Raw genomic sequence first — 15,925 nt, forward strand, 5'->3', positions numbered from 1 at the left:
TTAGGGCGTCGGATTAGTAGTCGTGAGGTCGTGGGTTCGAGCCCACGTTAGGGGGTAATATTTTAAGTTAACAAAATCGGTTTTTCAGCGATGATTGCGTTAGGGTTTGGTAGGTAGGGCACAATCAATACTAAAAATCATCCTAAAAAATGTTAATTATTTTGTTTTTGTTATTATTGATAATTGCCATGAATAGTTTGGCAGCCAGCGCGGCGCCAGTCGCATGCCGGTATTGATTTTTTTTCCTTGTTGAACCTATTACGAATGCTGAGGAGTAATATTAAATTACTTGTATTTCAGTCACCCATATTATCATATTCAAATAATTAAGTAATGTTTAATTGAGCCTGGCCAACGACTGGCAACCAACGCTGGGCCGAGATCAGCGCCCAGACCTGGCCCGATGTTATCATTCCAGGTTTCAACCAAGTCCGGCGCGGTTCCGGTTGAGGATCGGGTCCCGAAGTTCGGCAGGCCGGCCACCGGGCTTGGGCCAAGCTCGGCCCGTTCGTTTTTTCTTACGTGGGATATTCGGCGGAAAATTTTTCGGGACTGGATTTTGGCCAAGCGGAGCGCAGTATTCGAGGCGTTCTCCCAGCAAAACATCCAATTGGTTAGAAATAAATGAATAGCTACTATGGAATTATCAGATGCAATTTCCAGAAGCTAGTGTGTAATTTCCAAAAAAATTTGATAACAAAAGAGTATCGTGACCTCGAATACTGCGCTGTGCACGGAGAGAAATGTTCAGTAAAAATTACGGAACTCACAATTCGCTCATCGATTACGGAAACGACTCAGAAAATTTAAGTGACGGTATCGCAATTTTTCACAGGAAATTCAGATAAAAATTACGGAACGCTCTGGAAAAATTCCGTGACAGTTGCGTAAAATTTCCTACAACCCCATTTTGCTCCGGAATTACGGAAAAGATACGTAATTTTTATTGAATATTTCTCTCCGTGTGATTGGCCTAAATCCAGTCCCGGAAAATTCTTGAAATAATTCTACTCCCACTCCTGTCCTAAGCCCACAGTCAATACGTTACCCATCTATTCGGGGAATGTGTCACGTAACTCTAAACATCGCATTCCGATAGAGCAAAATCAAACCTGAACAATTAATTCTCTGAATAACCCTGGACCTTCAAAATTTGTATGACATTTTCCTCAAATTTTCCTGTGTATCAACTATTGGGAAATATAAAAACGGATGTGTATTACAATCGAAAATTAATTACAAAAAAGGGAATTCACTGTTTCAATAACGGAAGAATACAGAATTATCGTAATAGGTATAAATTGATAAGAAATTGATGCAAATAGAAATCGGGGTGAAGTAAAAGAACGAAACAGTATCGACGGAATGGAAAAATACAATTGAAACTTGAAATCAAATTTTCAGAAAATGAAAATTTCATTCAACATTCCCTGTCATTTCACTCGCGATTAAACCGGTGAAAATTGAAACTTGTATTGCAAAGGAAAACTGAAAATGCTATATACTCCAATAGTTAATTTTTTTCGAAAATGTAGACATTACACGAGTCCTTATTGAAATTGGTACTTCGGTCCCTGTTGAGCGTAAGATTTTTGGTCAGGTGGATAGCAAATCCATTAATTAATTATCCCTAAATTTACACACTCGGTTGTGGATTGTGTGTACGTAGTAACTATCGGCTTATTTTTAGCCATTTTAATTATTTCGATGAAGAAAAGTGGGTTCACATCCTGAATGTGACTGAAACAGGTGAGTCGAGAATCATCCAATTCTTCATCAAAAAATGTATAAAAAATATATATATAAACTATATATTTTATATATTTTTTTATATAAATTAGGAAATGTACTGTATTCCTGCTTGATCCGAATCTGGAATTGAAGAATTTTCCGGCGAATCGTCAGTGATATTCATCAACATTTGGACAATGGCATTTTTTTATAAATGATGTAACGTTGAACGGAATTACAATTTAATTTCGGTATTTTCCAATTTATAATCGGCTGAATTCTCTACTTCATTCACTATTCTCAATGATACCATTGGTCAGTTTTGAGTCCAATTTATTCAAAATCCGGGATGAGCGCCATGTAATTTCGTTCACGCTAAATGATTACAAAAATAATATTAATTACCTTGGCTGTTACTTTCTCAGTAATTACAATATTATTTTATTCAAATATGTTCGGGCAGTCATTCAATTTCAATAATCAAAATAATATTCAGAAAGTTAGAATTGAATTTGTTCCGTTGCTCGGGCCGATTAATGAGTGATTTATTACTCGATCAATCCTAATGTGAATATTATTCAAAATAATTATAATTCGAAAGAATTATAATTTCAATCAATGAATCTACTGAATTTTCTTATTATTATCAAATGGTTCAATTATTTCAGAAAAATAAATAATGTTCAATTTAATCGAATTCCTAAATTTTAATTAGTGATGTTCGGGCTAAATGATTTAAAAGCGTAGTTTTGAGAGTAAACAATTGATTTGGAATTTATTAGAATGTAAAAGAAATATGGATTTTGATATTTTACATGTTCGGGTTTTGAATTTACTATTTTGCGGAATCCGTTTAAATTTCCATGGTTGCAATATGGTTTTAACATCATAATATTGTAATATTACCACGTCTGATAATATCACCATGCCTTATCACTCTCATCCAAACCATACTATTTTTCATCATCAAATATTTCATATCATTCCGCGATATCAATTCGGAAATGTTGTTTTAGAATTATTAATCAATCTTGCGGGTTTGATTCTCATTTAATTTGCGAGATGAATTCGGATTGGGATTTTCATACCACGCGGTCTGCAAAATTGTCTGATTGGTGAAGCCCATTCAAATCAATTTTTAATCAAGTAAATAATTTATTATTTATTTGAATTTCTGAGTATTATCTCTGCGGAGATAATACTTATTTATGTCCGTAATCGCTGCGGCAGATATTCGGATGATCGTATTTATAATCGCACTTTAATAATAAATGTACTTGTCACTCGATTAATCCGCAAGCGTACTTACGTTGACACGTGCACAATCGCCTTTTTATTCGCCCTATGTTCGCAGTTCCAGGGTCCTCGAGTACTATTAAATATCTCAGGAAAGATGATTCTGATCTTCGCAAGATGATATATCACTTTCTAATTAATCAATTAGAACCTGACTATTAACTTAACCTAACTAAGAAACTAAATATTTTCAAGTTTCATGTGCCTCCACGACATTAAGTTTAACGTACTACTACAACGATGATGTCCAGATCTAAGTCCGAGTCCCTCTCATGAAATTCCCCCAATTTCCCTGACATGATTTCCTTATATGGGCATGCTTTCCATTGATTGTGGTGTGCATTGGGTAATCGATTTGACTATCACGCCGCCAATGTCAGGGTAAATCATTAATTCCCTGAGATTCTGGTTTTCGTTACTGATTGGTGGAACATTTGGCCCAAGCACCGTCAATGTCAGAGTCAAGAATTAATTGCAGATTGGGTCAACTCGTCAGGATTCATAGTTATCGACCTCTCCGGGTTACTCTACAGGAATTGTAGTTATCGATGTATACTTCTGTCATTGGAATTATGTTGATATCCGAATTTTTTTTTTAAATAAATAATATATGGGAATTTTCCAACAGGAAAAATCCAGTTATTAACTCCAATTGTTTCGGGATCCGCTGTAGACTTGGTATGATAACTACGTTGTGTTTTGGCTTCGGTATTTGTCAATCTTGGTTCATTGGGGCAACATAACCTCCAACTGTAAGCAGGATTCAGGATGATGTTGATAAGTTTGGTGTAATATCTTGACAGTGTGATATCATTCAATCCTTCTATCCCTTTTTCCATTTGTTACTTTAGGATAATTGTTTAGTTCCGGTTGATACTTCTTCTCGGCGCCTGATGATTGCATTGCTCCATCCAGTATTCTGGCGAGTTCTATCGATCTCCTGAACTCGATGTTCCATTCATATCAACGCGCTTTTCCTCACAGGCGAGAGGTTGATTAGGTCATTCGGGTCATCTGCTGTTGGTGGTGATCATGGGATGACCTGAGTCTCCGGTCCGTAATGCTTATGTTTATTCGTATACAGTTTCAGTACTTAGGGTAGGAAGGGGGAAAGTAAAGTACTCTCATTGAACTACGTCTTATCCAGTTAAAATTCTAGTTTACTCATAGTCTTGTGAGTGGTTCTATAAGGCGAAGACTAGACTTCGTCACAATGAGTATTGGGAAGTCAAGAACTGGAATACTCTATCGGACGGGGTACTAATCCGTGTAAAAAGTTTGCAAACCCTATCTCTCCCAAGGAGCTACTGTCGAGTGGCGAAGATGTGAACCCGTGCATGTAGGGTCGACGACTTACGCCCCGCCCCCATCTGAGTTCCCACTAGTAATCGTTGCTAATAAATTAGCAATGTGCTTCCGAATGAGGTCTTTTTTGAAACCTTCATTTAACTATTCTCTTCTTCTATTTTTTCATGTCATAGTATTATCATTAATGGAAATGTAATCAAAATTTTTCGGATTATTTCGTTCTATCAAATAATGCTACATTCAGACCCTCTCACGACTCGAATTCGTTTTCAGTCCGGGTTTAATCACGATTCCATCAAGGTTTAATCGGTGTATAGCCGAGATTTAATCACGGTTTATTCAGATTTGAATCACAGTTTAACCCAGGTTCTGCCAGATGTTAGTCGGGAACATGAATCAATATGAATAGGTATGCAACGTAATAGACTAATATACAAGTTTAATAGAGATGGAGATTTATCATATAAAAAGCTCATAACCGTATTCTGTAACTTGATAAGCAACGATGCTGTTCTCACCGTTTTCAAACATGATTAAGAAGGTATTGAAATATACTTTTCAAGCCCTGATTTAATTGCTACTACTGATGATTCTTTCAGTAATCATGAAAACCCCGATTTTCTTTTTCAAATCGCATAAACAATATGCTGTAACTCAACAAGGAATTGTGCAACCCCGTAGCGTATCGTTATCAACTTTTGGAGCCGTGACTAATTCCATTTTGATGACAATTTTTTCAATGATCGTTGAAAAAAGATTTTTGGAAAAATATCAATTTTTTGGAATCTGTACGCAAAAATTAAATTAAAATTAGTGGAAAAAATTCATGAAATTCTATTGATCTCTTATAAGAAAATGTCGACAAAAAAAGTGAAGAAAAAATACCACATACATACAGACATACAGACACAATCTAAAAATTGCATATTCGGACTTTTTACACCACATTTAGTTACCCTAATACATAAAATTGGAAATTTAAATTTGGGCATTTACAAAGCTTCCGTTCAGAAACAAAAATTGGAAGAACTCGAAAAATTTTCAGTTTTTCTTCAATTGATAGTCAAAGTTATCTTTTTCATGTTGATAAAAATCATGAAGCCTAGTACAAGAAAACATTTGGCCATTCAATTTCGTGAAAGCTACTACAGCTAATTTTTCACAATTAACAGACATTTTGATTTTATATGTTCCCTCATTAGTATGAAAAATAGAGAATTTTGAACATGAAAAAATTCCATCTTCAGAAAATGGACAGAAATCCGTCATCACGTGTTTACCTCAAGAATGAAGAACGTCAAATTTTGTCGAGAACTATAACGTGTTCTATACTAAAGATTATGTCAACCACAACTTGACATTGTCTTCACTTACCCAACAGTTCTATATAAAAACATTCTAATACCTTCCAAGCATTTTAAAGTCTTGGGTTATTAGTACCACACGGAGAGAAATGTACGAGAAAAATTACCGTGCTCATACAGTAAAGTGGGTTCAGATGGTCTTTCCAGGCGAAATGTACCGCAAAGAGTAGGAAAAAGTACTATTGCACGAGTCATTTTTCGGATAAATGCGGGGAAATATTCTTATGCAGCACGGTAAAATCGAAGCGACAGTGAATTTTTACGAGAAATACGAGAAAAATTATGACACTGGCTGGCAAATTTTTCCGGTGCTCTACCAGAATCCTAGGACCCGATCGCGCATTCGTAAGATTTCGGCACTCTTCGTCCCCCCTCCGCAACCACGAACATCAACTCAACGTGATCAGATGATTTATTCCGTCGCCTCCTCTAGCCTCCTCTCTCACATATCTCCTTACTGAAACCCCAGGTTAATGTTTTTCATAATATCAATTCAGTGAAATATTAATTAGTGTTATGATAAAATGATTAAGAAATAAAATAAGTGCCCCTTATTTTCTCTTCATGAGGTGTATAACGCTGTAGAGATACATCCCACGTACGAAATGCCAGTGTTGGAGAAACGGGCCAAGCCTGGCACAAGCTTGGGCTTGCCAAGCCTGGGCGCCCAGGCTTGGACCGAGGTTCGGCCATCCCTGGGGACCAGGGCTTGAGTCTCGGGAGAAGAGCAGGTAACCGAGCCTTGGTTGACAGATCTGGCCCAGCCTTGGCCGGACATTGGCATGCCGGAGCTCGATAACCAAGCCTCAGCCAGAGGTGGCCCGGAGCTTGGTCATTGGGCTCCAGCCGTTGGTGTAACTGTAAGGGTTAAGTCGTAAGGGTGAGATGATGAGAATGGAATCATAGGGGTGGAATCATAAGGGTAAAATCTGAAGAGTAAAATTGTAAGGGTCAAATCGCAATAATGGAAAGGGGCGAAAAAATCATAAGACTGACATTCTGAGGGTTGAATGGTAAGGGTGGAAACTTGAGGGTAAAATATTAAGGGTGTAATCGTAAAAAAATGGTGACATTGTAGGTGTTGAAGTCACATGTTACTCGCTAATTATTACGAAAAGAAGAAGAATCGTCATTCAACAGTAATCCTAATTGTTATAATTATTATTGTAATTAATAATAATAATTATTATTATTCATTATTGAATTAATTTACCGATTAAACTGTAGTTGAATCACTTAATATTTCTATCAACTGAATGATAAAACATTCAAGTCGAAAAAAACCGAGATGGAATTAATATGGAAGATTTGAAGTAGAGGTTTTACGAATTGCGCGGTAGACTAGTGGTTAGGGCGTCGGATTAGTAGTCGTGAGGTCGTGGGTTCGAGCCCACGTTAGGGGGTAATATTTTAAGTTAACAAAATCGGTTTTTCAGCGATGATTGCGTTAGGGTTTGGTAGGTAGGGCACAATCAATACTAAAAATCATCCTAAAAAATGTTAATTATTTTGTTTTTGTTATTATTGATAATTGCCATGAACAGTTTGGCAGCCAGTGCGGCACCAGTCGCATGCCGGTATTGATTTTTTTTCCTCGTTGAACCTATTACGAATGCTGAGGAGTAATATTAAATTACTTGTATTTCAATCACCCATATTATCATATTCATGTAATTAAGTAATGTTTAATTGAGCCTGGCCAACGACTGGCAATCAACGCTGGGCCGAGATGGGCGCCCAGACCTGGCCCGATGTTATCATTCCAGGTTTCAACCAAGTCCGGCGCGGTCCCGGTTGAGGAACGGGTCCCGAAGTTCGGCAGGCCGGCCACCGGGCTTGGGCCAAGCTCGGCCCATTCGTTTTTTCGTACGTGGGATTGGCTTGTCAAACGTTTGCCGCGCATTCTGCTTTTAATATGGGCGAGAGAATATGGAGAAGAGGTTAATATAAAATTAATAGGATGATATGCTAAATGACAATGTTTATGCATTTTTAACTATTGAATGTAATTTATCATGTAATAAAAAACAGTCAGAGATCAAGCTTTTACTGTGCGGTACCGGAATTTTCACTATGCAGCACCGGAATTTTTCTGGTGCTAGACAATTGAACCCACTTTACCAGACGGCACGGTAATTTTTGCCTGAATTTCTCCTGAAAAATTCTGGAATTTTTTTCTCCGTGCAGAACCTACTGTGTGACTATTACACTGAGAAATATAATTCTGCCAATCAAAGTTGTTTCAGACAAACAGATGCCCGAAATTTCCATACAAAATCTTCCCATAGATTCTTGTCAAAAACATATCTGCTTGGCAGAATTATATTTTTCTCTCAGTGTAACAAAGCATTGAATGTTGCTGCTCATTCTATTGTATTAGCTTCATTATTCTCAACTTTGCGATTTTTCTCTCTAGGTCTTGGACTCGGTCCTCACACGCCTGAGGAAGCAAACGCTGCCGTCCTGGCAGCCGCAGCAGCAGCTCTACATCACCACCATCAGGGTGGGCCAGGTGGACCAACCATGAGGCCACTGAGGTTGCCACTGCCACCGGGCATGATGCACTCATCACCACTACCTCTGGCACCCCATCATCCACTGGCTGCACCCCATCATCTCGTACCACCTCATCCTCCCGAGGATGATGGTGTTGTTGATGATCCCAAGGTTACCCTTGAGGGTAAAGAGCTCTGGGAAAAATTCCACAAACTTGGAACCGAAATGGTCATCACTAAGAGCGGCCGGTAAGATTTTTTTCTTATTTCACCACTATTTCTTTTCCCCATTTGTAATAATTGTTGAATGTAAACATCTGCTTACCATCAAGTCCCTCCAACGCTCACCCGATTTTGCAAGATAATTATTCAGTTCTGCGAATGAAAAAAAGACATACTAGATCATATGACTTGGAAAAACTGCAAAAATAATCTCTCACATATATGTTCTTATACTGGTCTGATGTTCACATTGTCAATATAAAAAAAATATTGAAGTGAATTCGCTTTCCAATCTTCTCTAAATATATCCACTTCTATTATTAAATAAATCGTTGGCGAACTCGCATTTCTCCGAATAATCGTTAGGTTCTTTATTTTTGTCACCGTACAGCCTATCAATAATTCAGTCGTCACAGTCTTAAGCAATCGCCGATCGAAACTCTGTCTCTCTTCTCTGCTTCCTACTCGTTAGGGCTTTTGTCTCCAAACGTTTATACATCTCTGCATTTGTACTCGACGAAAAAAATTCTGGCTGCGTAACTGCAGATCGGAGTCACAGATAGAGGGAGGGGGAGGGAGGAGAGGTGAAAGACATAAAAAAAAAAGAATGTAAGTAAACCAGGAAACGCGATAGGAATGGATCTACACCTTCTTTCCTTTGGTGCGGTGTATAGACCTGCTTTTGCGGTTAGTTACAAAGACGTTGGGAGGTGCTCGTGCGCGCTCTTCGACGCCCGATTGAAAACTTTTCCTCTCACGCTTTTTTCCTTTTTCCATTTTTTTGTACATTTTCCGTCTCTCTTATCACTCTTCCCTTATGATCGTTCGTGTATAACCATAATAAAAGAGGAAATCCAAGGTTCTTCAAGCATGGTATTTTTTGTCCTACAGTTAACTCTTCCCTGGCGGATCTGTTGATTGTATGCGAGTGTAGTTCGATTCAGATCTCAGATTATTGATGGAATCGAAGATGAATCGACTTCATAGGAAGTCGATAGCTAGTGAATTTCGAATGACAAAAATTTATTGCACCAAAACTTAAACGACTCATGGGGTGGTCGATTATGAAAGACTCCTTACGGTCGGACCAGGATAGATTTGAAGAAAGTCGATTGTGACGCGATTGCCCGCATATTATTCACATCAATCGACCCACAATCGACCAATTATTGAGTCGTTTCATACAAGTGAATGATATGAACTCAATCGAGGAATAATCGACTCAAGGATCAGTCGATTCGCCCACTGGAATTATGAAAACTATTATGAAACGACTAAACAACTGGTCGATTGTGGGTCGATTGACTTGAATAACGAGGACAGTCGAGTCACAATCGACTTTCTTCAAGTCGATCCTGGTCCGACCGTAAGGAGTCTTTCATAATCGACCACCACATGAGCCGTTCAAGTTTTGGTGCAATAAATTTTTGTCATTCGAAATTCACTAGCTATCGACTTCCTATGAAGTCGATTTATCCTCGATTCCATCAATAATCTGAGATCTGAATCGAACTACACTCGCATACGAATCGATATACTGATCAACTCGATTCTACAATCGACAGTCGATCGAATCTCAATCGGGGGATCCGCCAGGGTTATAATGTACTTCACAGTCTATTAAAAATAAGATATTATGAATTTTGAATGTTAAAGGAGGTTTACTTAACGTTTTCATGTTAATAAAACATTCTTCTTGACATTTGATTAAGATAAAATAACAGGCCAGTTATGCGACAATCATAAGAGGTGGGTTAGAGTGTGTGTGGCCCATCATCACGGATCAAAACAACCATCTTCTGATTATTTTGCTATGTATATTTTTTTCATATCTATCGAAAGACACTTCTAAAACTTTCACTGAATTGACTGAATAATCAGTGAGCTGATTCTATTTCATTTTCGATCACTCTCAAGTAACATAAAGATGCATAATTTACGAAAAATGGACATTTTTGGGCATTTTTTAAATTCAATTTCCCCCAGTTTTATTTGAATCAATAACGAACCGCTGAGACAATTAGTTTGAAAATTTAATCACATATAATTTGAAGGCAAACACATGTCTCTCAGTATATTTTCAAATGTTATAACCCCGGGACGAATAAAATTCCTCAAAAATTATAGAATTACTACGACAGTAGTATAACACGAGGTAGATTGTAGTTAAAAGGAACGTGTCGCACAAAAGGGTGAGCATATACGTTCACATCTGCATATTTATTGTGGTGACGGACAGGTGCGTCAGAGTTGGGTCACGTCTGGAGGACGAAGAGGATTCCACAATCCCTTGTGATAGATACCACGTTAGACTTTCACTCTCAATTATTATTTTTATCTCTCTTTACCCTATCTTAAAACGATCACATGAATGTCATTAGGTCTAATGAAATAGCATATTAATTAGTTGAACGCGATAAAAAAAATATAGCAATAAATTGTTGAGTAATGTTTGTATCTTTTTTCGTGAATAAATGCTGAAGTTTGTTATCAACATTGATCCAAGTGCCTTACGTCTTCCTCGGGTAAAACTTGCACCGGCGGGCGAGGAAAGAGAGAGGCGAGGTGTAATCTTACAACGATGGTCGAGACTTGAGCACTCTAAATCAATCTGCATCGATAAATCGGTCTGGATGCGTCGTCTGACCATCTTGACATCAACATCGAATGTACCAATAACATATGTATGACACAAAGAGGGAAGAGGAGGGCGCTAATTGCTGGGAGTTTGTGTTCAAGTCAATGATAATTACGGTTTCGCAAAATTATACTTGCGATACCGAATGGTATTTTATCTTCGGGTAGATGATGGGTAAGTGTCAATATATTGGGGATAAGATATTATCGACTTTGGACTAGAGTTCTGGTGGTGACAACAGCATCAATCTTCAATATTTTTTTTGTGAAATGTAAAATTGAAATGCAAATAATTTATAAGACGAGAAGTTTTTCTATGAATTTTCTGATGGAGGGTAAATTTAAGGGCCTCAATTCTTGGACAGGGATGTCGAAACCATTATTTCACTCACCAAAGTCAAATCAAGTTTCGTTTTGTGAACGTTTTTTTATGAACATGACCTGTGACGATATACCCAGGGACGAAAAGTCAATCGGGCCAAGATTGGGCCAGTACTGGCAGCCGAGCAGCCGAACAGCCGAGCCTTGGCTGCCGACCCTCAATCGGCCTGGGCCCAGCCTCGGCTAGCTATTGGTTTGATACCGTTGGACCGGTATTTGTTGCCAAGCGTCGGCCGATGGTCAGTACCCGTGACCCATCCAATACTCATTTTTAATAGTTGAAAAAATTAATTAATGCATTATTTTTTCACGATTTAATTTACATTCTTTGGCTGTTCTTTCCTAAAGAAATCGATAACCGCTGATAATGATAAGTAAAAAGTTGAACTCGTCGGGATTCGATCCTGGAACCTTCCGGGTAGCTATTTGACTTTACCCACTCGGCCATCGTTGAGTTGTTAGTTACGAAGAAGTTTATCGGCTATATGAATGAAATATTGGATCCTTATTTGATTCTCTAATTTTCTTTAATGATGAAACTTAATATAGATATGGTAAGCAGCCTATTTTTTAACAATCAATAAATAATAAGATTACAGCATTCCCAAGAATGGAAGTGAATGAATTTGTGTTTATGAATATGGAAAACAAAGATTTTTTTTCTCTGCGATGATTTGTATAAATTGAAAATTGTTCATGCTTCTAATTATTTCCCCCGCTTGACCGTTATCATAATTTGACCCTTTTAAGTGTTTGACACTTAAGGTCTCGAGTTTGAACCTTACATACCTTATGATCGTTTGACCCTTAGCATCCGTTTACACGTTTTTTGACAAGTAGGTTTGCTATTACCCCTATTTGATCCTTATGACCCTCGTGACCCTTGTGAGTGTTTGGCCCATTGGATTATTGTGCCCGGTTTCCCTGCTAGACAGTGACCCTAATGAGAATTTAACACTTCGGATCGGTTAACTTGTCTTTCCTTTTTGACCCTTATCAAGTCTCGGTCTGAAGTTTACTAGTGATGCCGTCGAGACTACACGATAATTTTTTTGAATAGATCATCACTGCCTGAAAAAACATCACAAGTTTTGGAATCATTGCAATCCCGAAAGAAATTGGATCGGTGCATCTCGTCACGATTTTTTGAGCACTTATTTTGCCTGGGTCTCGTCTTTTTCGTTTTTTTTCTGTTTTATCGTAACGATATATCGGCGATATAAAAACAGAAAAAACGAAAAAGTCGAGACCCAGGCAAGATAAGCCCTCCCAAAATCGTGACGAGATGCACCGATCCCATGGTTTTCGAGATTGCGACGATTCCAAAATTTTCTGTTTTTTCTGACCGTGATGATCTATCCAAAAATTTTATTGTGTAATCTCGACGGCATCACTAAAGTTTACCCAATTATTGGTCGAGACTTGGTATTCGATGAATGGCCATTTAACGTTCAGCCGATATTTGGCCATGAAGGGGTCGCCGAGACTTGGCATGCCAGTCCAAAGCCGATGTTTGGCCGTGAGTAGGCCGCCAAAACTTGGCATGCCGATTCTAGGCCGAAGCTTGGCTGATTCAACAGCATCGGCAATTCGGCCCCGGGATGTGCTCAGTCAAGTGTATCTATTTTATTGTGAACAAATTAGTGATGCCATCGAGACTACACCAGAAATTTTTTGTATAGATCATCACTGTTTGAAAAAACATCAAAAGTTTTGGAATCGTTGCAATCTCGAAAGACATTGGATCGGTGCATCTCGTCACGATTTTTTGAGCACTTATTTTGCCTGGGTCTCAACTTTTTCGTTTTTTTCCGGTTTAATATCGCCGACATATCATAACGATATATCGGCGATATGCAAACAGAAAAAACCGAAAGAGTCGAGACCCAGGCAAGATAAGTCCTCCCAAAATCGTCACGAGATGCACCGATCCCATGTTTTTCGAGATTGCGACGATTCCAAAACTTTCAATACTTTTTCTTACCGTCATGATCTATCCAAAAATTTTATCGTGTAATCTCGACGGCATCACTAGAACAAATCTATATACTATGGTAGCGTTGAGAAGATATTGAATTGTTCAAATCCGTCATTCTATGGCTGCTATGTCATGGAGAGTCATGAACATTACAAATATAAAATTGCATGGACAGATACAGCCAACGTTCAGAGAATGCGGGCATAGGAAACTACACAGGAAGATATCTCTGAATTTTTCTTGTATCGTCATATGGGGTACAATTTAAAGAACGACCATTCTATCGAATAACAATTGAAGTCTTCTTTGCTATATTTTTCTCCCCAATCATCATAAAACTTACTTCCTAATATTAATCGAAGTAAGCAGCGAGATGAAGAAAAAAGATGAGTAAATTAAAAAGGGTAACAAATGTGTAGAATAAAATCGCAGACCTCCGGAGATGGCGTCAGCCATGGAAAAGTGAGAGGTTTAAAATTCACCATCGAGGATGCACATATTTGAAGGGTAAATAATGCAGGATAGAATGAGAGGTCTTTAAGTATAGGGCACGGTTAACGATGTTTGTTTTATACATTGGCAGCCTCTTCGAACCTGTAATCTTTCTAAACGAGATATTATACCCGCGTCTCACCATACCCCCTCCCTATAAACCTGTATTGGTACCCAATCGTCCTACGTGTGCACTACCACGTTGCATGCGATTTTTTTCCCTTCTTTATTCATTCTTTTTTGTTTATACCAATGTGCAAATGCGAATACTAACCATAGCGACACAAGCCTGTAAGGTTTCATGATGGAGAGGAGTGGAGCCCCTGAGGACCCAAAATTGCTTCCTCCCCTTTCTTTCAGTCTTGTTCTCTTCCGTTCTTCACCTTTTCGTTCGGTAAAACTCTCAGCTGGATCACCCGAAATTGGCCAACCATTCAAAAAAAATCACGTACAGTAACGCTGGAATCTGTAAAAAAATGAGAAATGAAAAATATAGGACTTGAATGAACGATAAATTCGACTTCTATCTGAAGAAATTATGCTTCTTGCTCTACGGTAAGGAAACTCACATTAAGCTGATTAGGTTAAAACCAACGATGTACCCATTTCGAAAAATAAATAAAATCCTGAAAAATGATCTTCATTTTTATAATTTATTGAGCGTTGTATTAGTAGAAATTAAATCTTCCGACTATCAGAACCCAGCACAGAACTTAATTCAGAGGTGAAGACATAAAACAAGCTGTGTCGTTCAAATCTGAAAATTAGTTTTTGGACTATGTCTCGGAATGCAAAGGAGATAGAGGGATTGTTGTAATAACCTTTTCTATAGATCTCATTCTGCTCTACAAAAAAGATTTATACAAAAAATTCTCAGTCCCTTTTAGATTTCCAGATATTTTTGAAAAATTAATTTTTTGGGAAGACAAAATTTTGTTTTTCTCTGCATTTTACCTCTGCGTTTGTGTGAGCACCAAAAATAAAAATTTGTTTTTGTTAGGAAATTTCCTGAACCTTCCGATGAAAAAATCAAATAACAAAAAAGGGTAAGGAATGACTCCAAATAACCGTTTCAAACTTTCTTTTTGAGTTTTTCATATAAAAAAAAAGATACATAAAAACAATATTTTTTTCGAAAAGCTGAGAAAATTTGCGATAAAATCTATATGGGCTCAAATTTTTTTGTTATTAGTGGCTCGTCATTAGATTTGAAGAAAAAAGATTTTAGAAGAAAAAAAATCCCATCTTCCAATATCTCCGCCAATAATTGAGTTAGAGAGCTCCGTTTGAGCTCATTTTTCTCCTTTTGAACTATACTTTCCGATTGGAAACAGAAAAAAAAAATTTATTTTGAGGCTATTTTTCAAATATAAAATTGGCGGATTCGCTCTTATACACAACATTATTCTTCCCTCTCTTCAGGGAACGTCACCCTAAGAAAGGTGTCGGCACAGATTCCTTCTATCAATCACATGCTTCAAGTCTAGCTTGTATATGGATGCTCTTGTAGTGCGTTCCCGCTAAATTCCCAGCACCTATCATGTATCAGTCCTCCCGGGTAGAAATTCAACCGGGGATTCAGCCGCAACTCGGGTGAGCGCGAGCTCAGCCTCGGCTTGCCGCTTGACCCGAGTTCACGCCGCGACACGCCGCTCCATACCGGCTCACAGTCGAACACTCATCAGACGGCATAACCCGGCACTTGAGTTTGAGCTGTGGCTCAACGCTTAGAACTCAGCTCCGATTGAGTCATGTCGTGTCGAGTGGAGAGTGGAATAGAATGATATTTATGCATTTTTAGAATATCGATTTAAAATTTGAATACTTTGGAAAATCCTTGTCTTCTTACTATAAAAAAAATGGAATTCCACTGAACTTTCTATAAAATTTGAAATTTACTGATTTTTCCCTCTGTCATCGAATATACAACCTGGCACTTTCTCTAAGAATTCCTATTGAATTTCTATTGGAGCTCTATGAGAATTCTATTTAAGTTTTATTGCAATTCTATTGAAAAATTC

The 15,925-nt window shown here is 37.9% G+C and overlaps 1 protein-coding gene across 2 annotated transcripts in view; it reads left to right on the forward strand.

The window, feature by feature from the left end:
* Positions 1-15,925, forward strand: part of LOC107041753 (optomotor-blind protein) — a 201,095-nt gene that overhangs the window by 27,145 nt on the left and 158,025 nt on the right. For both annotated transcript variants that reach the window (XM_015262478.1, XM_015262480.1), the window contains exon 2: positions 8,116-8,443. In XM_015262478.1, coding sequence (XP_015117964.1) covers positions 8,116-8,443 — 328 coding nt within the window. The remainder of the gene's footprint in view (positions 1-8,115; positions 8,444-15,925) is intronic.

This window comes from Diachasma alloeum, unplaced genomic scaffold (genome assembly GCF_001412515.2).
Source record: "Diachasma alloeum isolate Michigan unplaced genomic scaffold, Dall2.0 Dall_scaffold_00378, whole genome shotgun sequence".
NCBI classification, from domain to species: domain Eukaryota; kingdom Metazoa; phylum Arthropoda; class Insecta; order Hymenoptera; family Braconidae; genus Diachasma; species Diachasma alloeum.